Below are 26,148 nucleotides of genomic sequence, written 5' to 3'. Positions count from 1 at the left end.
TCTTATAAGAATATCAGACCCCATGCTATAAAAAGACAGTGGAGGCATTATCGTCTTATAAAACGGATTCAGAAACAAATTAAAAATTGTCATGTCTAATCTTCTTTGACCAAAAGTACCAAGTGCAAGTGGTACATGTTCTTAAATCTGTGGCCTGATCCAAGTTGTTTACAGTGCTAAGCCTTAGGAGGGATCTGGTTGCTCATAAATCTGGGGCTTTGATTATGTCACAGCAGAGACGAGACACAAAGCCACACTCTCATTTTCACTTCCTCCTGACCAGGAGACATACATTTAGGTCAGATATATAGCCTGTTTGTCCCTGTACATATGCAACCCTATATACTGCTGTCTAATGCACATATACACTCACTGAAGCTGTCCAAACAGAATAAAACAGCATGGAACTATTTGAAAAAAAAAAAAAATGTAAAAAGGGAGGGAGAAAAATCAAGGTTTTGTATAGTTTTGATGTTACATACTAGCAAAATGACTATTTAAAGAAACCTGAAGAAGATGAAGAAATACTGTATCAAAATCATATCTGTATCAATACCACCAAATCATGGCAATCAATGTTTGCATTATAATGAGAAATAAGTATTTAATGAGTATAAGTATTTAAACATTTACTTAATTATCTCTTAAGCTCACTTGAAATGGTTCTATATGACATTATGGAGACTTGGGCCCTGTTTACACCTGGTATTAAGATTTGTTTTGGTTGATTGGATCACAAGTGGATGACGCTAGGTGTAAACAGGGTCTAAGTCTTTACACAACACTGTTTTTAACTAACTTTTTGGCTGTACATGTACACAACAACAGTGTCCAAAAACGCAAATTTTTGAAAATGGGTTTCAAAGTGCAAGTTTTTGAAAACTTGTCACCTGTACATGAAAAATGCAAAAAAAAACTGTTGTTGTGTAAATGTACTCTAAAATGTTTTGAGCTCGTCCACTTTCTACCACTTCCAGAGGTAGTTGAAAATGCAATCGACCGGGTTGCTTTCGTAGTGTAAACGCTCATGTGGTCGAACAGCCACAAAAGACCACCTACTCTCCACCTCCACCTCCTAGTGCCTATTTAAACTTTTTCAGCTCAAGACCCAAGTTTGGTTTGGTCTTGCGGCTATCAGAGCAGAAACTAAAGCTGCTGGTCATTAGATAGGAATCATTTCGTCCAGATCAAAAGATCTGAAAAAACCAGTCCACAGACCCCGCCCCTCAAAAAAATCAGGACAGGTTGAAAGTGGACAAAAGAGACAGATTAAAACACCAGGTGTAAATGGGAATGTCCCCACATCCCAGTGTGCATACTATCCATCCTAAATAGTATGAGAGATTAGAATGAGTGTGTCCCAAAGCATAGTATGTTTAAAAGAGTATGCCAAAAGTCCCCGTATGGTCTACTATATTAAGTGTGGATACATGCAGATCTGTGACCAAGTAGAGTGGTTTAGATTAAGGCGTTTGAGTAACTAATAATCAACATTTAACCTGATAAAAAATAATTTATTTAATGTTATCCATTATATTTCATCTGCAACAACAATGTGAACTATTATAAAGATATGTTTGGCCATTAACTTTTTTAAATGCATCATTATGCAACAAACAGATCATATATATATATATATATATATATATATATATATATATATATATATATATATATACATATATATACATATATATGACAGATCAACATGCTACTACATTTCTCTCCAATACGGAAGGAAATAAAAAATAAATTAATTAAAATGTGGAGGATGTTAACTGTGACAAGATGATTGACAGGCCAGTTTACGGTGACCAGTTTAAGTCTGTTAAAGATGCAATTTTATACCGTGACAGTATACTGCTACACACTCAAATGTATGTACTTTTTCTTCACAAAAAGACAAGGCGTAGTATAAAAAATGGGACGAAGCATGTCTCGTCTACTCGTGATCCGATCGACTAAAGCGCATCTTAATACCAGGTGTAAAGAGTTTCTTGATGATGGCACATTCATACAGCTTCTGTTCGGTATAATATTGTTTTTAAAAGGACAATGTCAAGTAAAAGAGCAGATAATACTTTTCAAATCTAACTTTTTTCCACACTTTCTCTGAAATTGTTTAATTTGGAAACAGAATCATCTTGATGGATGGGCTTATGTCTGCAAATTGTTTTGAAAGCAGCCACAAAGTCTTCATTTTGCCCTGATTTTGTATGTTGTACCTAAGATGGATCGTGTATGTTTATGTGTTTGAATACGGCATAATATACTGTAGCCCCAAAAAGTGTTAAAGGGATAGTTCATCCAAAAATGAAAATTTGATGTTTATCTGCTTACCCCCAGCGCATCCAAGATGTAGGTGACTTTGTTTCTTCAGTAGAACACAAATGATGATTTTTAACTCCAACCGCTGCCGTCTGTCAGTCAAATAATGCGAGTGGATGGGAACTTCTACTATAAGAGTAAATAAAACTTGCATAGACAAGTCCAAATTAAACCCTGCGGCTCGTGACGACACATTGATGTCCTAAGACACGAAACGATCGGTTTGTGCAAGAAACCAAACAGTATTTATATCATTTTTTACCTCTAAAACACCACTATGTGCAACTGCGTTCAGCACTCACTTAGTGAGGTCTGATTGTGCTCTGACAACGGAAATTTGGACTTGTCTAAGCAATTACTCTTATAGTAGAAGTTCCCATCCACTAGCATTATTTGACTGACAGACGGCAACGGTTGGAGTTAAAAATCATAATTTGTGTTCTACTGAAGAAACAAAGTCACCTACATCTTGGATGCGCTGGGGGTAAGCAGATAAACATCAAATTTTCATTTTTGGGTGAACTATCCCTTTAACCCACACTTAAAAGTGTATTAATTATTTCCTTACATCCTTAAATTCATTTTGAAGAAACAAATATAATTTTTTATTAAATAATATAACATTTTCTGTTAATTCAAAACTATATTATTGTCTTTTAATAAATGCAAATAAATGAAAAGATATTTTCCTTCCTTACACTTTCTTTGACATGAATGAAAACACACTCATCTTAATGAATTAGTTTAATTTTTCAACTGGTTTTGAAAGACATGGTGTCCATAACTCAATTTGTGTGGGGTGATCATGGTCCATATGTGTGTTTGTTTGCATGTCTATTCATGTATTTACATATGGGAGCCATGTTAAGCAACTCCATTTTAATTACTGGACAGGATAAACATACATGTTTGACACACAGTGCACCCCAGCTCTGCTCTTTTTTTAAATGCTCTGAAGAAGCAGCTGAACTGAGCAGCACAGAGGCTTACTGAATGATTACAGAGATTGCTGGTGCCACCCAGAGCCCACTGGAACACACGGGTCAAGTGGCCTGGCAGCAGGACGAGATTTTTCTTGGGATTGTGTGGAATTATACCGAGTATTAATTCAGGTCCCTGCAGGATTCTGTCGGAGGCGACGGCTGGCCGGTCGTTACGGCGATGATAAGGATAAGGAGCAGCTGCTGATGCTCAGTTCAGCAACCCGATTAATCCGCTGAGACTCTGTATTAAAAAAATAAGGCACAGAGCAAGTTTGATTGAGACTTAAGCTCAGGGAAAAATGAAGGGATCTGGATGCTGCATGTATGGGGGGGTGGAGAGAGAGAGAGGACAACCGGCTTGTTCCAAAAGCTGTTAAGATGGGATGAATCCAGAGCACTGGATATATCTCTAGTTTCATCATAAAAAAAAAACACTCCCTAATCTATATTTGAGATGTACTGGATCTTTATCTGGGAAAGATTATTCTTTCCATGATATTTAAGTTAAATAACACATTGTATATGGTTTTGTACTGTTCCCTAAGCAGCTTGGCAACAGCTTAGCTGAGGAATGTGTTAGAGCATATTTAGAGCACAGCAAATGGAATAAGAATGGAAATTGCAGTGTATCAGATAAAATCCTGTTTTTATATAGTTTTGGACAGAATCTCAGTGTATTAAAGAAGCATTATGGATTCAATACAAGTTAAGCTGTCAATTGACAGTTTTTGTGGCATAATGTTGATTATCACAAAAATTAATTTCCACTTCTCCCTCATTTTATTTAAAAAAAAAATGGGTTACTGTGTGACAGTACATTACATTTTCTGTGTCAAGTCAAATTCAATTTCACAACTTTGCCTCCATAACAATGCATTGCCATGGCCACTTATTTAAGCAGCAATACAGCTCAAATACTACTTCTTTTACTGAATACTGCTTTTAAAATTGACCTTTGCCATAACCCTTTTTTTAAAACGAGAAATTATTTATTTTTTGGTAATAGGCATTGTACCATAAATGCTGTCAGTTGCATTTAACTTGCATTAAACCTGGACTACACTCAAAAAAAAAAGGCAGCAGCTAATAGTGATAAATGCTATTTACACTAAGTGAAAATAGAAATATATTCTATTTACACTAAGTGATAATAGCTGCATTTTCTTAGCGATATTCTATTTACACTAGGTGAAAATAGCGCAAGATTCTATTTACACCATGTAAAAGTACTCAGTTCTTTGCAATAAGAGTAAATAGTAATTAGATGCTATCTATACTTTATATTGGCAGATACTGTTTGCACCTCAATATTTTTGTACATTAACAGGATTCAACAATATCATAGAGTGTAAATGATTATATTATTATATGCCTTATATATTATTATATGCCTTATTGGGAGAGTAAAAACCTTCCCTACACCTTCCCCTAACCCTACCCAATAAATACCTTTACTATCATTAAACACTCGTTAAGCGGTATTTTTATTGAAAACAAATGCATTTCTGATGTGATATGTGATGGGAAAATGGAGAAGAGCGAGCTCGGCAAAAGGCGGATTTGAACCCGTGTCAATCGCGTTAAAAGCCAGGTCTGTGAGGTATACTTGCTACTGTTGCACCACTGAAGACATTGAATTCTGTGCGTCTTTTTTTAAAACATGAGTGGCCCAACCAGACATTGGTGGGCGGAGCCAGTGTAAATAGCGTTTGCCAACAAGGGACACTATTTGCACTTAGTGTAAATAGACACTCCAAAAAGGCAATCATTTTACGATACTGTTCAGTCTATTTAAAAAATCCTTTTCATTTAATACCATTGTATTAGGTTTCTCATTCAAACACAATTGCATTGTGTTAAACTGACTTAAAACAGTTGCGTTTCGGCTCAACTCAATATTTTCATTTTGAAAGAACGTTTCAATTAAAGGTTCTCTAAGTGATCCTGGGTGGAGTAACTTCCTGTTGACGTTCGAAGTGTTGTCAAACAAAACAGAGGCTAGCTAGACCCTCCCTCCTCCTCCTCCTCCTCCCCCTCCCCTCCGTGCTTCCTGAGTCATGAATGCGCATTTAAAATCATTCTTGTCGGTTATTGGCTCGAGCATGTTTATTATGTTTCGTGGTCCAGGCTGCACCAGTTTGTTTTTATGCCGTTTTTTTACAGTGTGTTCAGGGGACAGGCAGCTAGCGGATAGTGAGGAGATGTTTGCTGTATGTGACAAAAAATGTTTTGACCTAAAAACGCGTGACATCATTTAGAACACCTTTAAGTAAGCCAAAAATAACATTTGATGCTTTTTCAATTTACTTAAGTAAATTAAGTTAACCCAACATGATTCTTTTCAACCACTTTATTTAATCCATTTGAGTTGAGAGTACATAAATGATTTTAGTTAAAATAGCATTATAGAAACTAGGAACAGGATTTCCCCTTCCGATCATGCTTTGCACAGGGCTGGATAGGGAGAGTAAGTATTGAAATAAAATGTTATGAAATAAAGTGTTGTTAATGTTTAACGTTGTTTTATTTTTATATTTAAAAGAGTTTCTGGTATGTTAGTGTTTTTGGAGGTTACCATTGTGTTGAAGTGTAGAGCACATGCTTGGGGTGAGGAGCTGCTAACAACAATTAAAGTTGTTTTAATAATAAAAAACAACTACTTTGGGCATGCCATGGATATAACACAACCACCTAACAATAAGAGTCTTTATAGAGTAAAGATTTTGTAAATGGTTTTCTTGTTAGATAACATTTGTAAAGGTTGTAAAAATAGTTCTTGAATGCATTCACTAAATAAACTAATCAATTAAACTGGATTACTTTTCTTTGATATTAATTTTAGGATTATTAAACTTAATAGTTTTGGACAAAATTAAGAATGTTAACATGATTCAATTAAATGGCATTGAATTAACCTTACGTAACAAACTTAAGTTTACTAAAATGAACAATGTAACAAAGTAATTAAATAACATAACCCAGTTACGTGGACTGTTGACTGTTGAAAGTTAAGTAAATCCAATATATAATTTTTTTGAGTGTATTTCTTTAAACTGGGTTAGATGCCAGTGGCTGTGAAGGAAAACGGTCTGGCACCGTACAAACCCCCTATAATCCAACAAGCATAAATATACACATATAGACCACACACGCATAAACGCATCACTACCCTCCATCACTACTCTCCGAGCCCCCCCATCCCCTCTCGCAGCTATGAATATTGAAGCGAAACACTAATAACAACATGTTTGCATTGTTGCGACTGCTCGGTCTGAATTATTTACTGGTGGACTCTTAATGTGACCACGTTGGGCTACAGACCAGCGCACAGCCTTTCCCTCAGTCAGCTCCGCTCTGCCATGTCACCTTGACCGTGTCACTACAGCTTAGGCGCAGACGGGGGTCAGAGTTCACTCTGCCAGGTTGCGTGAGTTTGCGAGGAGGTGAGGTCCAATCAAGCATGAGACAGCTTTTCACTTCCAGTGTCCGTTAGGGCGCCTCGGCCAACCAGCTCCCTCGCCCTGCACATTAATCCACTCAGCAGCATTAATGTGTCAAATGAAAGTTTTATGTGCCGAATAGTCAGCAAATAGTCACTGCTTTTAAGGCACAAGTAAGGCCAGGGTAAGCAGTTGTGTGAACACGGTTTGCTTCAGGGTTTTTTTTACTTGTTTTTAATTGTTTATACTGTGAGATATTTTTCAACTGTAGCTCACACCAACTTGAGATGTTTCTTCAAACTCATTTATGACCAGCACCAAAAAAAAAAAGAAAAAAAAAGACATTGATGAATAAAAAAAAAATAATAAAAGAAAATAATAAAAAAGGACCATTTTTTTGATTTTGGGATTTACACCTGGTATTAAATTGTAAATTTTAGCATTTGTAAAAATATAAAACAAAGGATATTATTATTGTTGTAAATAATATTCATTAATATTATTATGTTTTATTTATTTATTTAATAAATATTTCAGATTCTGCACTATTTCTAGGTAATAGCGGTAATAAATTGAAAATTTTAGGTTTGTGAATAATGTAAAACAAAGAACATTATATTATTGCAAATAATATTTATTAATATTACTGTATTTTTTTTAAATAAATATTTCAGATTCTGCACCATGTAGTTAATAGTGAGTACTATTAAAGGGTTAGTTCACCCAAAAGTGTAATTTCTGTCATTAATTGCTCATCTTCATGTCATTCCAAACCCTTCATTCATCTTAAAAATATGTATCCACTTGATATTTGTATAAATGAGTGTAAAAAACAAGATTTGTGCAAACTCATTTTTTATTAGATTGTTCTTCATGTCCACTATAATGGACATCAGGACTGAAGCAACAAAAAATGTATTATATTTTAACCATATAGTATATGAGCTAGAGTTCACACACAGTATGTGAACTAGCATTGACGATTTTGACACATACTGTAACAATAACACATACTGTAACAATGAGCAATGCAATAAGAATGTAGAAAAAATGTAAGATGATAGGAAAAACCAAGTCTCAAAAAACCAAATGGTCCCCACAAGGATAGTAAAAACTGAGATTACCTACATTGTGGAGACCAGCCAGCATGGGAAATGAATTAAATTATTTTATTTTTTTTTGAAAATGTAAAAATGCCAAAAGTTTTCTGTAAAGGGTAGGGGTAGGGTTAGGGTTAGGGGATAGAATATACAGTTTGTGCAGTATAAAAACCGTTACATCAATGGAGAGTCCCTACAAGGATAGTGAACCAGACTCATGTGTGTGTGTGTTGCTGTGTATGTACTCATTTTATATTCGCTTTTTCTGTGTTTCACTAAAACTAATGAAAAACTGAATGACATTTTATGGTCACAACATTGAAGACATAAAATCAGATAAAAAATATTAATAATTAATTTTATTAAGACATAATATGGCGATGGACATCAAACTTCATAAAAAGTTTTACAGCTCTGACAGATCTTCAAATTAACTTTGAATATTATCACTTTGATACTGTAAAGATTATAATATGTGCAAGCTGATGATGCTACCATGAACATAAATCTGCATATAAAAGTAAAAAATGAGCTCCTCCTCTTCCAGTCTAGTCATGCCTGGCTTTTGTGATGCCTGAAGCTGAATACTTTCATTGTGATTGATTAGGGATAGGGACCAATCAGTGACCAGGTAGTAAAGACATTGTTAAAATAGTCAACGTGACTGCAGCAGTTCAACCTTAATGTTATGAAACGACAAGAATACTTTTTGTGTGCAAAAACAACACAAAAATAATGACTTTATTCAACAATTTCTTCTCTCCCCTAACATTTTCCTTCTTCCCAGGATGTCCAACCCTGGTCCTGGTGTTGTTTTTGTGCACAAAAAGCATTCTCGTTGCTTCATAACATTAAGGTTGAACCACTGTAGTCACATTGACTATTTTAACAATGTCTTTACTACCTTTCTGGATCTTCAAATGTATAATAATGTTGCTGCCTATGTGTGGTTCAGAAACCCTCGGATTTCAACAAAAATATCTTAATTTGTGTTCCGAAGATGAACGAAAGTCTTACGGGTGTGGAATGACATGAGGATGAGTAATTAATGACAGAAATTTCATTTTTGCGTGAATTAACCCTTTAAATAATTTTTTTTTTAGAAGTTTTTAATTTTTTAAACTAAGATTATTATTATATTAATATTATTATAAATTATATTAATAAATATTATTGTGTTTCTTGTATTTATATAATAAATATTTCATACTTTGTGCTACAAACCCGATTCCAAAAAAGTTGGGACACTGTATAAATTGTGAATAAAAAAGAATGCAATAATTTACAAATCTCATAAACTTATATTTTATTCACAATAGAATATAGATAACATATCAAATGTTGAAAGTGAGACATTTTGAAATGTCATGCCATATATTGGCTCATTTTGGATTTCATGAGAGCTACACATTCCAAAAAAGTTGGGACAGGTAGCAATAAGAGGCCGGAAAAGTTAAATGTACATATAAGGAACAGCTTGAGGACCAATTTGCAATTTATTAGGTCAATTGGCAACATGATTGGGTATAAAAAGAGATGGGCAGAGGATCACCAGTTCCCCCAATGCTGCGGCGAAAAATAGTGGAGCAATATCAGAAAGCAGTTTCTCAGAGAAAAATTGCAAAGAGTTTGAAGTTATCATCATCTACAGTGCATAATATCATCCAAAGATTCAGAGAATCTGGAACAATCTCTGTGCGTAAGGGTCAAGGCCGGAAAACCATATTGGATGCCCGTGATCTTCGGGACTTTAGACGGCACTGCATCACATATAGGAATGCTACTGTAATGGAAATCGCAACATGGGCTCAGGAATACTTCCAGAAAACATTGTCGGTGAACACAATCCACCGTGCCATTCGCCGTTGCCGGCTAAAACTCTATAGGTCAAAAAAGAAGCCATATTTAAACATGATCCAGAAGCGCAGACGTTTTCTCTGGGCCAAGGCTCATTTAAAATGGACTGTGGCAAAGTGGAAAACTGTTCTGTGGTCAGACGAATCAAAATTTGAAGTTCTTTTTGGAAAACTGGGACGCCATGTCATCAGGACTAAAGAGGGATAAGGACAACCCAAGTTGTTATCAGCGCTCAGTTCAGAAGCCTGCATCTCTAATGGTATGGGGTTGCATGAGTGCGTGTGGCATGGGCAGCTTACACATCTGGAAAGGCACCATCAATGCTGAAAGGTATATCCAAGTTCTAGAACAACATATGCTCCCATCCAGACGTCGTCTCTTTCAGGGAAGACCTTGTATTTTCCAACATGACAATGCCAGACCACATACTGCATCAATTACAACATCATGGCTGCGTAGAAGGATCCGGGTACTGAAATGGCCAGCCTGCAGTCCAGATCTTTCACCCATAGAAAACATTTGGCGCATCATAAAGAGGAAGATGCGACAAAGAAGACCTAAGACAGTTGAGCAACTAGAAGCCTGTATTAGACAAGAATGGGACAACATTCCTATTCCTAAACTTGAGCAACGTGTCTCCTCAGTCCCCAGATGTTTGCAGACTGTTATAAAAAGAAGAGGGGATGCCACACAGTGGTAAACATGGCCTTGTTCCAACTTTTTTGAGATGTGCTGATGCCATGAAATTTAAAATCAACTTATTTTTCCCTTAAAATGATACATTTTCTCAGTTTAAACATTTGATATGTCATCTATGTTGTATTCTGAATAAAATATTGAAATTTGAAACTTCCACATCATTGCATTCTGTTTTTATTCACAATTTGTACAGTGTCCCAACTTTTTTGGAATCGGGTTTGTATTTGTAGGTAACTAATCAAATAAGTAATTATGTGACATTGATCATATGAACTTCTACATACATGCGTTCAGATGATCTTCCGTTCTTCCATCTTCCATACTCACTGGATCATTCTGGGGAACGTGATCATCAGGTTTGTGGAGTTCAGCTCCAGTGCAGCTCTCATCAAAGCAAAAGAGAGATAAACCAAAAAAACTGACCTTTCAAATAGTAAGGATCACTGCAAAAGTTCTACAAAAGCTATTTTTTGACACATTTCAGTATATTGTGAGGAAATCACAAATATAGCCAAACCTGTACACACACACACACACACACACACACACACACACACACACACACACACACACACTTACTTTGATGTAAAAAGTGCCATACTGCCCTCTGGTGACCAGTATAATATTGGCATGCAGATAAGACATAATCAAAGATGTAATATTTTGATTAAAATTAATAATAAATTCAAACTCTACCTGGAACATTGACCCTTATATTTTTAATTTTGACAAAACTAGGGTTAAACTGCCAAATTTTAGCTGCGGGCACACATTATCTCTTTAATTTAATTTTAATTCTTTCTATTATATCATAAAACCACAAAGTTGAATTAGCTGGTATAGTCTCACTCATTACATTATTGATGTAGGCTATATTATGTATGACCTTTTTAATGAAATACATACTTTTATGTGATGTAAAAGAAGGAACTGCCTTGCAAGTTGTATTTCATCAGCAGAGGGCGTTGTAGTTCCAGCCACGACATTCATTCATCCAGTTTCCAAACCGCTTGGGGGTTATGGGGATGCCGGAGCCCAGCGTCATAGACATGGAAACACCCTGGAAAAAATGGCCAGTTCATCACAGGCCCATACATGTCAGGCTGAAAAGATTTTATAAATGACAATAAAAGTAATTGCATTGTTATTTTCTCAGTAAACCTCACAAATTGTCACAATAAAAATGATTCAAATAAGAAGCACACCAGTTAATATCATCATGCAAGGACAGCTCTCAAGCTTTATAAGTGGTTCAGCTACCTTGACAATCGTCAGTCAAATGACGCGCATACAGAGTGGCTATTTTGTTCATCTCTCTTGTTGACGTATACAGAGAACCGAGGAACTGGGCACACTTTGGGGTGTGGTGATGTGTCTTCGATGGGGATGTCCAGGGCACCTCCTTCGGCTAGCGTAATGAAAGGCTGCCTGCCTGTGGCTAGGCCAATAGGGCACACTGAAGCCCAGAATACTAGCTCTGTGGCATGACAGAAGGAGGGAGGAACAGCACCAGTTTAGGAGAGACTCCCAAAATTTAATCTGAAAACAAGGTTGGAGCGCAAGTAGATTAGTATAAATTTGCCAAAACTGATAAAATGCTATAACAGAAAAATGTCTTTTTAGTCAAAATGCCAGTCAAAATGACAAAATTAATTTTTTATGACGTGTTTTCCACCTCCCAATATTCGTTGTTAAATGTTTTGTATTTACCATAAAATCTGACTAAAAACAAAATTCAATAAAATGCTAATCGAATATTGTCTTATGAGTGAAAATGAAAGTCAAAATGACAAAATGTTTTCCTAATGTTTAATATTCATTGTTAAATTTTTATTTCAATATTTATTAAATGTACCATAAAGATTAGGCTAAAAACAAAATTTGATAAAATGCTAATAGAAAGTTGTCTTATGAGTGAAAATGACTTACTAAAATGTCTTTTACTTCTTTTTTATATCCTTTGTTAAATATTTCCTTATTTATTATTTAAATAATTTCATATTTTCCATAAAATTGACATGAAATCCGTCTAAAATGATATGCTAATATAAAATTATCCTAAGAGTGAAAATGACCGTCAAAATTCATTTTTTATAATGTGTTTTTTCCTTATTTAGTATTTTACATAAAATTGACATGGAATTCTTGCTAAAAACAAAATTCAATAAAATGCTTATATAAAATTGTTTTGAGTTACAATTAGCAAAATGGCTAAATCTGTTTTTTATAATGCGTTTTCCTCCTTTTTATTATTATTTGTTAAATATTGCCTTATTTATTATTTAAATAATTTCATATTTACTATAAAACTGACATGAAAACTGGCTAAAAATTCAATAAAATGCTAATAAGAAATTGTTTTATGAGTGAAAATTTTTGTAATATGTTTTTCTTAACATGAAATATTTCCTTATTTATTACTTAAATAATTTCATATTTACCATAAAATGAAACATGAAAATCCGGCTAAAAGGTACCTTAAATGAACCTCAAGGTCAATGTAAGCATATAAAAATAGGGGGGAAAAAACCTGGCTAAAAAAGAATACTGCCACAGAGGAGACGCCTCTGACGATAATAACACATAGGAGCAAGTTGTGCTTAGTAGTAAGCGAGCGGCACAGACCGACCCAAACCGGTCTCATCTCCTTGCAGGGCCCTGGGTGCTGCAGCAGATGGAAGCTGGGGTTAAATTCAGCTCTGGGTGTAACCGTACATAAACAAGCTGAGCAGACCTCAAACATGGCTTCTGGATGCACTACGGCCTGTTGGGAAGTTCCTGGGTCAAAAACAAGGGCCCAATCTGTCAGTATTTTCAATGAGAGATCAATGGGCAATGTTCAGCACAGAACATAGGATAATATGAGGGGCTACCCAACAAAAAATGCTGCATGAAGCTGCGGCAGACGTCAGCAGCGTCTTCAAACGATAACAGTCTGGTCAGCAACAGAATATTTAACATTACCAGTGTCGTCGTGGAAGACAAGAAACATTCCCTTATGGGCCGTCCTCTCTAGGGTCGCCTTGGATACGTATTGTGGACATCACAAAGAAGTCAGTGTACAGTCCTGTGCAGACGCCTTGGCAGCCGCTCTGGCCATAGTAGCGATGTTCCCTCTCCGTGCAATGATGTAATGTTTTGGAATGATCGGAGCAGCTCAGCGAGAACTGGAGTCAGAGTAATGGATGAGTGGTTTCTGTGGACAGAGTTTTGTTTGAGAGTTTTCTTCTTTTTATTTTTTGATGGGTTGATTCTGTTGTCCATGGACCACGGCAGATCTAAGGTTTGCACTTTGTGTGTAATTTAAAGCTCTAAATTGAGGGTTTGTAGCCAAGAACTGCATCTACTATGATTAGTGTTCTGCCACTTTCCTATCCACTATGAGCAGTTAATGTTTAGTTTATATACACGAGTTGAATCACGCAAAATGAGACAGTCCTTGTAACTCATGTAACGTATTACATAATATATGGGTCTAATCATACATACAAACGGGATACCATTGTGGTGAGGACTGCTAAGAGAAACTGCCAATTTAAAAATGATGGGAATTTCACATGGACTGAACTTAAATAGCCACTGAACTAGAATCCCAAAAACAGAGCCTGTACTATAGGCAGCTCTCCTTTCCATGAGTCAATGAGTTGAGTGTGGAAACAATGTTCCACTCAATTAAATAAAGCATACATGAAACCATTTGGGCAGGCAAAATTTTAAGGGTTTACTAGTCAAACTAGTGTTGATCAAAGTGTTTCTTGAGCACAAAATCAGCATATAAGAATGATTTCTTAAGGATCATGTGACACCGAAGACTGGAATATTGGCTGCTGAAAATTCAGCTTCGTCATCACAGGACAAAATGTAAATAGTTCTTTTTAAATTGTAATATTTCATGCTTTCATGTAATTATTTAATGCTTTTACTGTAGTTTTGATTAAATAATATCAGCCTTTATGAGCTTAAGATAATTTTGATATTTAAAAAAAAAAAAAACTCTTACCCCTGAGAGATATAGGCTAGTAAATTTTGTAACCGACACATTCTTATCTGACATCTGAAGCATTTTTGTCTGTTATATTGCACATAAAAAGAGTTAATCTTTTCCAAAAATGCAGTAGGCCTAATTGTCAAGCAAACTTACTGTAACGGCACATCACATTTCAACATACAGGGGGCACTGTAGAGGTCGCAAGACCTGAAATGTGTCTCAAATAAGGGAAACATCTAAAATATGCAGTTCTGGGCCTTTAAGGTTCTCCATAACCAGGATTTATGCTGGTTTATTTATGCTCATTGCATTCAAGATTTGAAATTGGAGAGCGTTAATGTGCAATTTTTTACCTAGGAAACTCGTATTTCCGAAAGCACGTGAAGGCAGCATAAGAAGACTATATTAGGCTATGTAAAAATATGTAAACAACAATATAGAGTTAATGGCACATGTGTGCAAGTTTTGGAAGTAGCTTTGTTACTAGCTACTTAAAAATTCAGCCTTAAAAAGAAAGAATCTATCAGTAGGCTACTCATGCGGGGAGTTACAGGAGGAGGAGAGGAGAATTTGATTTCAAGCGACTGAGTTCAATTTATGTAGTGCTGATTGTCTTGAGGCACGCAGTGCGCACTAGAGCTGCTGAAGTCTAGAGGGGGAGTTACCGAAACCACGTGACTGGAAGGGCGGGGCTTCGGGCAGCGCACTGTTGAAACTTTTTTCGAGCTCCGCCCTTTAACAGCTGCAACGCATTTATACACATGTGCAAACTTTGCCCATGTACGACACTCCCCAAAACCTGTGCGGCTCAACTCCAAAGAACTCCAGCGACCTCTCCAACTCCTTTTGAAGAAGCAAACCCCGTTCAGCCGTGGATTTCTCTGAGAACACAAGGATCCTTCTCGGTCCGAAAACTTTTCCCCCCCTGAGCTGGAACCCACTGTAGAAAATGTCTGCTTCGGTGCTGTCTTCCATATATGATTTCGACAGGGTAAGAGTTTTTCTTTTAAAACGAGTACTAGAAGTGGTTTTAAAGTCACTTCTGTTTGTTTTCTTGACTTATTTTTGGTGTTTTGTTTAACTTGGTTTGTTTTCTCAATTTATCCGCGCTGGCAAACTTGTAACTTGAGAGCTCCATGTTTACTAAATGTTACCACTCACTAGTCTTCTTCTGTGGCACATAACGCGCTAAAGGGTGACCGCGAGTAACGAGTTCTGTTTTTGTAACTGTTTTTTGCGCTATGAGTCACAAACTTTTCTATAATTACATATGTGAATACAACAAATTATAGTAGTTTTTGAAATCCATTTCTTAGACACAAATGGTAAATTTAATGTCAAGACAAGCTGACTTAAATCACCAGTTTTGTCATATAACATACAGATTTTACTCTTCTCGAAGTTGTTTTTGGTCTTGTCAGTCTTTTTTATATATTTTTTTTATACTTCTGTCACCTCAGAAGGTTATGGTCATGTACAATGGTGATTTCACTCCTGTAGTTCATTTCTAATTGGTAAAACTTGTACCCCCTAAACCTATTTGACATCCATGCTTAGGAATTCTCTGTTTGGTTTCTTTCAGGAAAAAGTCCCGAATTCAAATGCAATCTATCTCCACAATATGCTGGAAAAGAGGAATGTCGGGGTCCCATTTGCTGATTCCAATACCAACAGCAACAGGTCTTTCGGTTATTTCAGGAGTAACTCAACAAACATGGACTTCAACATGAGCAACAGGCTCCAGATTGGTTTTGAGAGCTCAACACCTGCCTTCATGAATAAAGAAAACAAGTACCGAGACCGTGCGTTCAGTGACACGGGGGAGCGCAGTCAACAGCTTCAGGAAATCCTTCAGCAAAAGCCTGGTTCTCAGATCAACTCAACCCGCTACAAAACTGAACTTTGCAGACCTTTTGAGGAAAACGGCTCATGCAAGTATGGAGAAAAGTGTCAGTTTGCTCACGGCTATCACGAACTGAGAAACCTGTCCCGCCACCCGAAGTACAAGACTGAGCCTTGTCGCACATTCCACACTATCGGTTTCTGCCCGTACGGCCCCCGCTGCCACTTCATTCACAATGCAGATGAGCGCAGAGCTGCCACAAGTAACGCTCAACCGAGGCTCAGCCGGGATATTGGTGTTCTGGGAGAGAAGGAGTCATCAAACCCATTCCTGAGACCGCGGGAAAGACCTAAGCTGCACCACAGCCTGAGCTTTTCCGGCTTCTCCAGCTCCCGCAGCAATGAGTCTATGTTGATTGACAACCCAACATCACGCACTCCCCCGCCGCCCACCTGCGCACTCACTCCCAGTTCACCCTGTCTGAATGCGTTCACTTTCCCAGATCAGGATCTTAAGGCTTTTCTTGCCCCATCATCCCTCAGACCCAAAACGCTTTTACCCATCAGACCAGCGGGGGCTTGTACGGTAACATCCAGACCAACACTTGCCCCCCATCGCCACCTTTCAAAATGAGCCACCTGCCCTCCATGCGTCCACTCTCAGAGTCTCCAGTGTTCGATTCTCCACCAAGCCCTCCGGATTCCCTCTCAGATCCCGAGGGGTACCTGAGCGGCTCTTGCTGTTCCTCCGGCACAATCAGTGGCTCGGAGTCTCCCAGTATGGACGCAAATAGACGTTTGCCAATCTTCAGCAGGCTGTCGATTTCAGACGATTGACTTGCTATTATTGTTATAGCCTTTTATCCAAGTAGTGCCAACATGAGTTTCAGGTCAAATATCAGTCTCAGCCGTTGGTTTTCTCATGATTTTGTCATGATTGAGATGTGATTTATATATTTCTTTTCTCATTTTTCCTTACAATGACATACCAAGATGATGGCTTCAGCAGTCTAGAAAAATGCCTGTTTAGAAGTAAGTCTTGGGAAAACATTCCATAAGTTTGGAAGTGGTGTGAGAGCACAAGAACTGGGACTCATAAGTTGGCCATGGAATGTCACTGCAGATTTTTTTTTTTTTTTTTTTTTTTAACTGTGTGGTATCATTGCATCATGCTTTGAAATCTATTTAACTTATTTATTGTCATTTGAAAGTATAGCCTTCAAGGATAAATTGAGTCCATATGGTATTTATCAAATCTAAAGCAATACACTTATATTCCTGTTTAAATTGTGATCGCCAATATTAATCTGGAAACCGTTGGGTTTGTCTCACAATAATATATTTTTGTTAACTTGTCTATTTTACTGTAAATAGGTAAATAATTTAAGATTGTATGCTATTTATTTCGATTTTGTTTACTGTGTGTGTATCTATATTAAAAAGTGGGAGCGTCTGATGAGGTCACGCTGTGATTTCTTGTGCGGGAGGGAGGATCTATGGGCATTTGTAGAATGTAGCCTGTCTTATGAGGTCTTTTTGGCCGTAAAACTAACTGACTTCACACCTATGAGTATGACTGTTTTTTTTTTTTTTGTTTGTTTTTTCCTTCATCAACAATAACAACAACCAAAAAAAAAAAGTATCCATTTGCACACAGTTGCATGACGATTGCTGTCTAGTGCCAGAGAATGTAGCACTTTCCTATCTAGAGGTTAATAACTAGCTAATATGTCCCTGCTGGGGTTGAGGATCCCTCATAGTTTAACCTAATAAAGCAGTCGCTTTGGTGTATATCTAAAGCCAATCGAATTGAATGTAGCTCATAGATCAAGATGCCTTTCTTATGGTGAATGAGATGCTATTTCATTGTTTATTTTTTTACATTTAGATCATTCGATCGCACCATTCCTAATGAAAGATACTCTGCCTTTAAACTGAGCTTCTCTACACATGCTGACTGGGGATATTAAGTTTTGTAGTTGGTTAATAAGGATTACTTTAACTTTCTAGATGAAGTAAAGCAACACTGAATGTAATGAGTGAACGTCAGCTGGAGTTGGAGTGTGTATAGAAAGTTTACAGAGTAAATTTGTACTGTATGTGTTTTTTTTTTAAATATAGAACTTCTAATAAAGGCATTTCTGAACAAGATATTGATGTTTCGAGGGGGTTTTATTCAGTAAACAGTGGAATATATGAGCTGTTTATTGCTCAAGACATGGCATATTCTTGCAGCATCCTGTAAATTATTCTCTATTCTACTCTGTTTTCCTGCCCTCTTACTTTTTTTTTTTTCAGGAAAAATGGCTACTACAATGTCCTGGAGTTTGGTCTCCTCTCCTGGCAGAATGTTCAATAGAGGCCTGTTTTGTGTGAATGGCACAAAGTGAAGTACGAGGGTGGTGCAGTGGCCTTGCACGGTTAGAAGTGCAACAATGTCTAGTGTCTCAAAGGAGTCCTCAATGGAAATAACTATTAGTTTATGCAGATGTGTTCCATATCATCATATAAAAGCAACTCTCCTATGGTAGGCCAATATATGAAATTCTCTCGGTCTGTGCTTAAGGCAAGAAATGGAAATAGGAAAACACAGGCAGGCATGTGTATCAGTGTTAAGGTTCTGCTCGTGAAGATAAGGCGCTCTGCAAATATTTACATCCTAAGAACTTCTTAGACAAAGCTGTTTAACTTAGAGGGTTCGTAATGTATGGCCTCTCATGTATGTATGATAAGGTTGATAAACGCTCAAATGATTGCGTTAGCTTATATGTGAACATTTACTTAAACACGTCTGGATCCAATGTGCTTGTGTGAGAGTAGTGGGGGTCTTTTGCGTGTCAGTGTGCATGTGTAAAAGAAAGGTTGTCAGCCATTAATGAACCACATCTCACAAAAGCAGGAAACCACTCTGTTTGCTGATTAGGGACTCTTGGGAGCAGAGCTATTCCTCTTGGATATTTTCCACTACCCCTCTTTTGTGATTTATGTGGAGGCTTGAGGCACAGAGCCATTTGTCAGCTATATGCATACATACATTTTGTCAAACTTTGAATCGAATAAATTATGTTCTTTGACAGTCATTACAAAAGCTAAAAAGATCTGTCTCTTGATTTATTATAATCTCCGTTCATATAGTTCTCCACGTAATACAAGACCACTTGTATAAAACCATATTTTGAGGAACAGGATTGTTGCGTTGGATAGAGGACAGGCTCCACTTTGGCTCAAGCTTATCTTCAACAACTGAGCACCTGTGACAAACAAACCAACTGCTCTGTTCCTTTCCTGTTTTGTTGTCAGAAATGTGTGCTTGGTGCTAGTTTCAGTGCCTCCATGCACAAGGCAAGGAAGTCCCACCCTCCTCCTCCTCTTCCTCAAGTGCTGGAGTCTAAAAAGCACTAAGTGAACACTTCCTTCCTCGAGCAAACAGTCCTATACTCATAACCCCATGTGTTCTGCCTCTGCGGTAGCTGTATTGTCTTAAGCGTTATCTGAGAGCAACCAGGGGAAAGCCAACACAATATAGTTCAGTGAGTCATAAGAAAAGTTAGAGCACATCACATCCATAAACACGAATTCTGAAGGGTGTGGCGGGCTAAGACTTTACTGGCCTGATAAGGATATCGCCCCCCTTGATTTAGTTTCCTCCAAGATGGGCTAGATTCCAGTGGAGCAATAGTGATGCTTGGATTGAGACAAACTCCACCATATGGACTCGAGGGGACAGGAAATCTCTACAGTGGATGGATTCACTGGCATAATAGAATCAGGGACACAGAAATAAACCGTCAAGCATGATGAATCTGCCGTGTCACACAGTAGCCACGGTGCAAAACAATGAATTCAAAGACCCCTTAAAGAGCAACGCACTCAGTAGGGGTCTAAACTAAAGGAAATGAGAGGCCCATCTGGGATTTGAATCAAAATACTACAGCACAGAACAATGGCACAACCTGTTCACTCTACAGAATTCATGTGGTGATGTTTGCCTGCTGGAAGCCTGTTTCCACCTCAAAAAAAAGCAACTATGATTTCAGAATTGTCTTTATATCTCACAATTGCGACTTTGTTTCTCAAAAATCTGACTTTATTTCTCAAATAGAGACTGCAGCTACATGTAAATGTGACATATCTCCAAAAGTGACTTTCACAATTTCAAATTATCTCTTTCAAAATTAAGACTTTATTTTTAAGTGCTAATTTAGTTCACACAATTGAAACTTTATATTTTAAAATTAAGACTGTTTCTTTATGTGACAATGACGCCTCACAAATGCAATGTTCTGAAAATTAAGACTTTATTTTTTTTGTAAGTGCTAATTTATTTTGCACAATTGAAATTTTATATCTCTAAATTGAGACCATTTCTTTATCGTGGCAATGTGATGCCTTACAACCAGTGTTGGGGAAAGTTACTTTTAAAATGAATGCCTTACAATATTGTGTTACTCCCTAAAAAAGTAACTAATTGCGTTACTTAGTTTTTTTTTATGGAAAGTAATGTGTTCCATGTATTTTTCCATTACTTTTTCTCACCTGGGCTGGGCTTGTTTGTTCTATTCTATTTTTGGCAAATGTAAAGGCCCTTTCACACCAAAAGTGAAATGAATAAGCTTCAGGCTGATCACAAATATGATGTTTAACTAATGTCATTTTTGCTTATTAGTATAGTTGAATTGGATCATTGAAGGTCAGCAGCAAAGACCTTAATAAAGTGAGATTAAATACATAAAGTATATTTGTTTCATTTAATATAATTATGGCAGGTTTGTGCAATATTCTGAGATTGTATTTCATTGTTTTTATTCATTTTGAGGAATATTGACTCAAGTGCAAGTGAGATGAGTAAATGCTCACATTTAGTCTACGATAACTGTCATGTTTACACACAACGCTTCTGCACTTACTCTTGATTTCTCTCAACATGGCGACAGGAGAGCTGTCAGTCAACACATGGGAAAGCAAAGTAACTTGTGTTACTTATTTGAAAAAGTAACTCAGATATTTTGTTGTAAATTTAAAAGTAATGCATTACTTTACTAGTTACTTTTACTAGTTACTTGAAAAAAGTAATCTGATTACGTAACTCAAGTTACTTGTAATGCGTTACCCCAACACTGCTCACAACTTTCTCAAAATTATGACTTTATTTTTTTTTGCAAACTTATTACAAAAGTGACTGTCACAATAGGACTTTATTTCTTATTTAAGTTTTTTTTTCTTACTTACTCTGTGGAAATTAACTTCCATAACTTGCAGATGTGGAGTGACTAATACTTAGTAACTTAATAAATCTCACTGTTAGATAAAGCTTGATTAAAAGCCATGCTCATTTGATTGGTGTTTGCCAGATGCCTTTTTTTTTCACTATGTCAGTTTAAATTTACTTATCTTTAATGGAGCTCCCCAGCCTCCTGCCCAAGTTTTATGACGTTGACTCATACAGGAGTAAGTCACCTTTCTGATCCCTGCTACCCTGGCTGCTAAATAGGTCAAGCACACACACATTAACATACAGTTTGCTGTGTTAGAGTCTACACTGACGTCAGTATGAAGCGTACACGAAACTGACCTTGAGCGCAAGGCTGATGAGAGAGAATAGCCTTTCTGTTTCTCCTGACTGGAAATTGGATGTTCACATGTAATCATTACCTACCTCCTTCTGTGGGATAAAGAAAGATGCCTGATTGTGTACTTTGCAGACAAACAATAAAATCCAAATTTGTGTTTAATGAACGTAACTGCTTTTGTTGTTGAGCATACAGCTGCATTTTAATACATTATTGGCACAAAAAATGCTTTACAAAAGGTAGGCAACATGTATTTTTTTTATGTAGAAGGCAATCCCAGAATGCATTGTGAAATGCTTAGTGTAAAAACTAAGATGACAGACAAAGTCGTAAGGCAAAAACTCCGTTTTTTCCGGCCAAAATATATTTCAATTATGCTAAATAGATGATGTAAACAGTAAACTTATTTAAGTTAAAATATATTTTTCAAATATAAAACTTTAAATATAAAACAAAATGTACTTAAAGGGGCAAGAAATTACATTTTCAATATTGAAACACATATTCATATATTTTGGACTAATATATATATATATATTTATTATAAAAAATGACCAAAAATATATATAAAGAAATATATAGTTTTCATGTCACTAAAACCGTTGGAAAACATATCTGTGTAAATACATTTTAAAATCAATATTAGCTGTGGTATATATCTTGGCCATTTTTACAATGTATTTTTACAATGTAATTTTTCAAATGTGTGTGTGTAGTCTTATGGGGAAGTTTTAAAACTAACTATTACACCCAAAATGTGTGTGTGCAATGTATATTAATGCTTTTTAAGAGAATCGTGTATTGTTCCCCCCATATTTCTTCTGTTAGAATCAATAATTTGTTTCACGTATGGTTTGATATTTGTATATTTTGTATTAGGTGGGCAGTGAGTGGCTCACTAGGTTTTGAAGCAGAGCTAAAGTTGTAGGCAGCTTTGGTTGAACGTAGACTGAACGTACCAACTCTAGGCATCTGCAGGCATGAGTGATGTTCACATTCTGAATTTCAGAAAATGTTCCACACATACCTCGCTCTTCTGAATGATACTCACTTGTACACCCTGGCATCTGTCAACATATAATTCACACGCACAAAAACCCATAATGTGAGTCAACGAGTATAGACATAATATCTCAACTCTTGAACAATAAGGAACAGTCACCCTCTGAAGGCCACAGTGCTGGCCGCAGCCTTTTGCAACACTTCAGTGGTAAAAACCATCAGAGAGAGAGCCGAAGACACTCAGTCTGGACCGCTCCACAGATGTTTATTTGAATCCACATTCAGGCTTCATTCAGATACTTCTTCCATCCTTTCTGTGTTTCATGTTTACACAACTCAGGCTGTTTGGATGTTCTTCTGGACTTGTGCTGCATATGCGCTTCATTTTTCGCATACTCCAGGGACTGGAAAGAAACCTAACACCACACAGTCATCGCACTGTGACTTGGCTCTCACAAATCAACAGACAGGCATGAGACGGCTAGAGGACGATTGAGCTCAGAGCGAATATCAGTGCATATAAACAATTTCCTGTCTGACTCACGATCTGGGACTTTGCTCCTCGAGGAGAGACTTTTACAGCTCTTTGAGTTGATTGCATATAAAAGATAAAGTAAAATAGATAAGACTCTCCTAAAAAATCACTTCTAGGCAACAACACCCTGTGATTAACTTATAGATGCTTTGATTTATGGAAACTTTTAAGATTTGATATTAAGTTTACCATTTGAGGTTCCTCACATGCCAAGGATCCCACTGGAATACTGCTAGCCAGCTCAACGGTTCCATTATTCCATAATGAAGGGGAATGTTTTGATGAATATAATATACACTGATGAGCCAAAACATTATGACCAGTCATAGGTGAAAGCAAATATCATTGATCATCTCCTAACAATGCCACATATTATGGTCTTGGTAGATTAGATGAAAAGCAAACAATCAGTTATCATAGTCAGTGTATTGGATGCAATAGAAATAGACAGGAATAATAAGTGACTTTGACAAGGGGTCTGAGTGCCCCAGGGATGACGCGTTTTTGTAGGCCAACCCGGAAGTTAGCGGCGCACGGGTTCCCTCGGTTGAAAGCCTATGCATTTTTCCCATAGACTTTTGGAAAATCGCAGAAAATAAGCTCTGTGTTTAACAAAGGGTTGTGACACTAACACGTTTTGTCTATCAAGATAATCTTTACAAGTTAACACAACATTTATAGATTTTGAAGCCTAAATAAAGTCGTCAGATATAAAAGGCTAACAGTAGGCTATAAACAGGCTACAGCACACCATGGTCGCGTATCAACGTCGTCACCACCAAGCTTCCTCAAACGGTATTTAAAAAGCAACTTTATTCAAAAACATGCGCGCTGATTATGATCTGTGCTGTTATGAATACTTTTCCACTTTTTCATGAGAAATGCTGTCCAAATGTCCCGTTTTTAATGATGACGTCTAAAGTCTCCGCCAAAGGAAGTAGTCCCTTTTAGCAACTTGTTAGCAACCGCCAATTTTAAGACACAGTAAAAGTTTAAAGAGGCTTTGTTAACCACAGACCTTATTTCAGGCGATTTAGCAAAAACCCATTCAAAAAACCCATAGACTTTACGGCGTTGGAACCGGAAGTCCTAAAATGCTAACTCGCTTCCGGGTTTTGCCTACAAAAATGCGTCATCCCTGGGGAACTCTATGGCAAAGCTTGTGGGTTGCTCCTGGTCAGCAGTGGTGAAAATTTACCAACAGTGGTCCGAGGAGGGACAAACCACAAACCGGCGACAGGGTATTGGACGCCCAAGGCTCATCGATGAACAAGGGCAACGTCTAGTCCAACTCTCGGCCCATATCCAGCCCACATCTGGTCCGCATGTAATCCACATTTACCAGATGTGGGCCAGATCTGGGCCACACCATGTTGCTGTCTAGGAAGCCAACAGAAATTCTACTGTGGCACAAGTCAAACAAAATTTTAATGATGGTTATGGGAGGAATGTGTCACAACACTGCTGCAGACCAATCAGAGTGCCTATGATGACCCCTGTTCACTGTTGAAAGTGCTTACAATGGGCATGTGAGCGTCTGAAACTGGACCTTGGAGCAGTGGAAGGTCATCTAGTCCAATGAGTCCCGTTTTCTTTCCATCACGTGGACAGCCATGTACGTGTGTGCCATTTACGTGACGGCCCCAAGATGTACTGTGGGACGACAACAAGCCGGTGGAGGGAATGTGATGCTCTGGGCAATCTTTTGCTGGGAATCCTTGCAGAACATTGCCACCATTTGACACGTGCCAGCTATCTAAACATTGTTGCAGACCAGGTACACCCCTTCATGACAATGGAAATTTTTCAGCAGGAAAATACACCATGCCACACTGTACATATTGTTCAGGAATGGCTTGAGGAACATGATGAAGAGTTCAAGGTGTTGCCCTGACCTCCAAATTCCTCAGATCGCAATCCAATGTGGGATGTGCTGGACCAACAAGTTCGATCCACGAACTTGTAGGATCTGCTACTAACACCTTGGTGCCAAATACAACAGAACACCTTCAGGGGTCTTGTAGAGTCCATGCCTCAGCAGATTGGCACTGTTTTGGCAGCACACGGAGGACCAACAGCATATTATGGCACTTTTCCACTGCATGGGACGGCTCGGTACAGCTCGATACGGCTCAATTTTGGCGCTTTTTCACTACATGGGACGGCTCGCTTAAATAGTACCATCTCAGCTGAGGTTCCAAGCGTGTCGTACCGATACTAAATGTGACGTGTAAACACTGCAGAACACTGATAGGTCAGAGAGAATCATCACTACCAGTGTTATTGGATTTGAAACATGAGACACCAAACCTGCTAGATTTAAATAGTCAGTAACAGCCACTGCAGTATCATTTGTTCACGAAACGAGTATTATCATTGTTAAAAGCATTTGTGCTGCTTAATATTTTTGTGGAAAATTATGATAAATTTTTCTTTGTTGAATAGAAAGTTCCAAAGAACAGCATGTATGTAAAACAGTGTCAATGTTGCTTTACTTTCAGTCAGAGGGATGGTTCACACAGTATCTGAGTCAATGTGTTTGAACTATAGTACTGCCTTCACTAAATAATATGCTTAGCATTTACATTAGCAAAACCCCCGAGGCTTCATGGCTGTATTAGTCAATTAGACAGCTCAACTGAGCTGCAGGTAGGACATGTACACACAGCACCTCACCCCTGAAGGAGAAGAGATGGGAAGATGAGTCTCACCTACAGTTACCTACAGCTAAATCTAAACACCTCACCTGTCTTTACTTTGAATAATTCCGGATTCAGCTAGAGGCTTTGTTGCATTTGAGGAGT

The 26,148-nt window shown here is 37.4% G+C and overlaps 1 protein-coding gene and 1 long non-coding RNA gene across 3 annotated transcripts; one reads left to right on the top strand and one right to left on the bottom strand.

The window, feature by feature from the left end:
- Nucleotides 1-2,842: 2,842 nt before the first annotated feature.
- LOC125255128 lies at nucleotides 2,843-14,918 on the bottom strand. 2 transcript variants are annotated; one of them, XR_007181837.1, is made up of 4 exons: nucleotides 11,668-14,918; nucleotides 11,314-11,467; nucleotides 10,692-10,791; nucleotides 2,843-3,552 (listed from the first exon to the last, which is right to left on the bottom strand). It is a non-coding gene; the product is annotated as an uncharacterized LOC125255128 (long non-coding RNA). The 2 variants fall into 2 exon arrangements; XR_007181836.1 differs by having other exon boundaries at nucleotides 10,692-11,467.
- A 172-nt stretch (nucleotides 14,919-15,090) lies between these two features.
- On the top strand, nucleotides 15,091-18,388 carry zfp36l2 (zinc finger protein 36, C3H type-like 2). Its single transcript, XM_048170110.1, is given in 3 exon segments — nucleotides 15,091-15,386; nucleotides 15,978-16,761; nucleotides 16,764-18,388. Coding segments are annotated over 3 exon segments (1,137 nt in total). The 5' UTR covers nucleotides 15,091-15,344; the 3' UTR covers nucleotides 17,075-18,388.
- Nucleotides 18,389-26,148: the final 7,760 nt, after the last annotated feature.

Source organism: Megalobrama amblycephala, linkage group LG20 (assembly GCF_018812025.1).
Source record: "Megalobrama amblycephala isolate DHTTF-2021 linkage group LG20, ASM1881202v1, whole genome shotgun sequence".
Classification (NCBI taxonomy): Eukaryota; Metazoa; Chordata; class Actinopteri; order Cypriniformes; family Xenocyprididae; genus Megalobrama; species Megalobrama amblycephala.
Note: the sequence above shows the minus strand (reverse complement) of the source record. Positions and strands in the feature narration are given on the sequence as shown.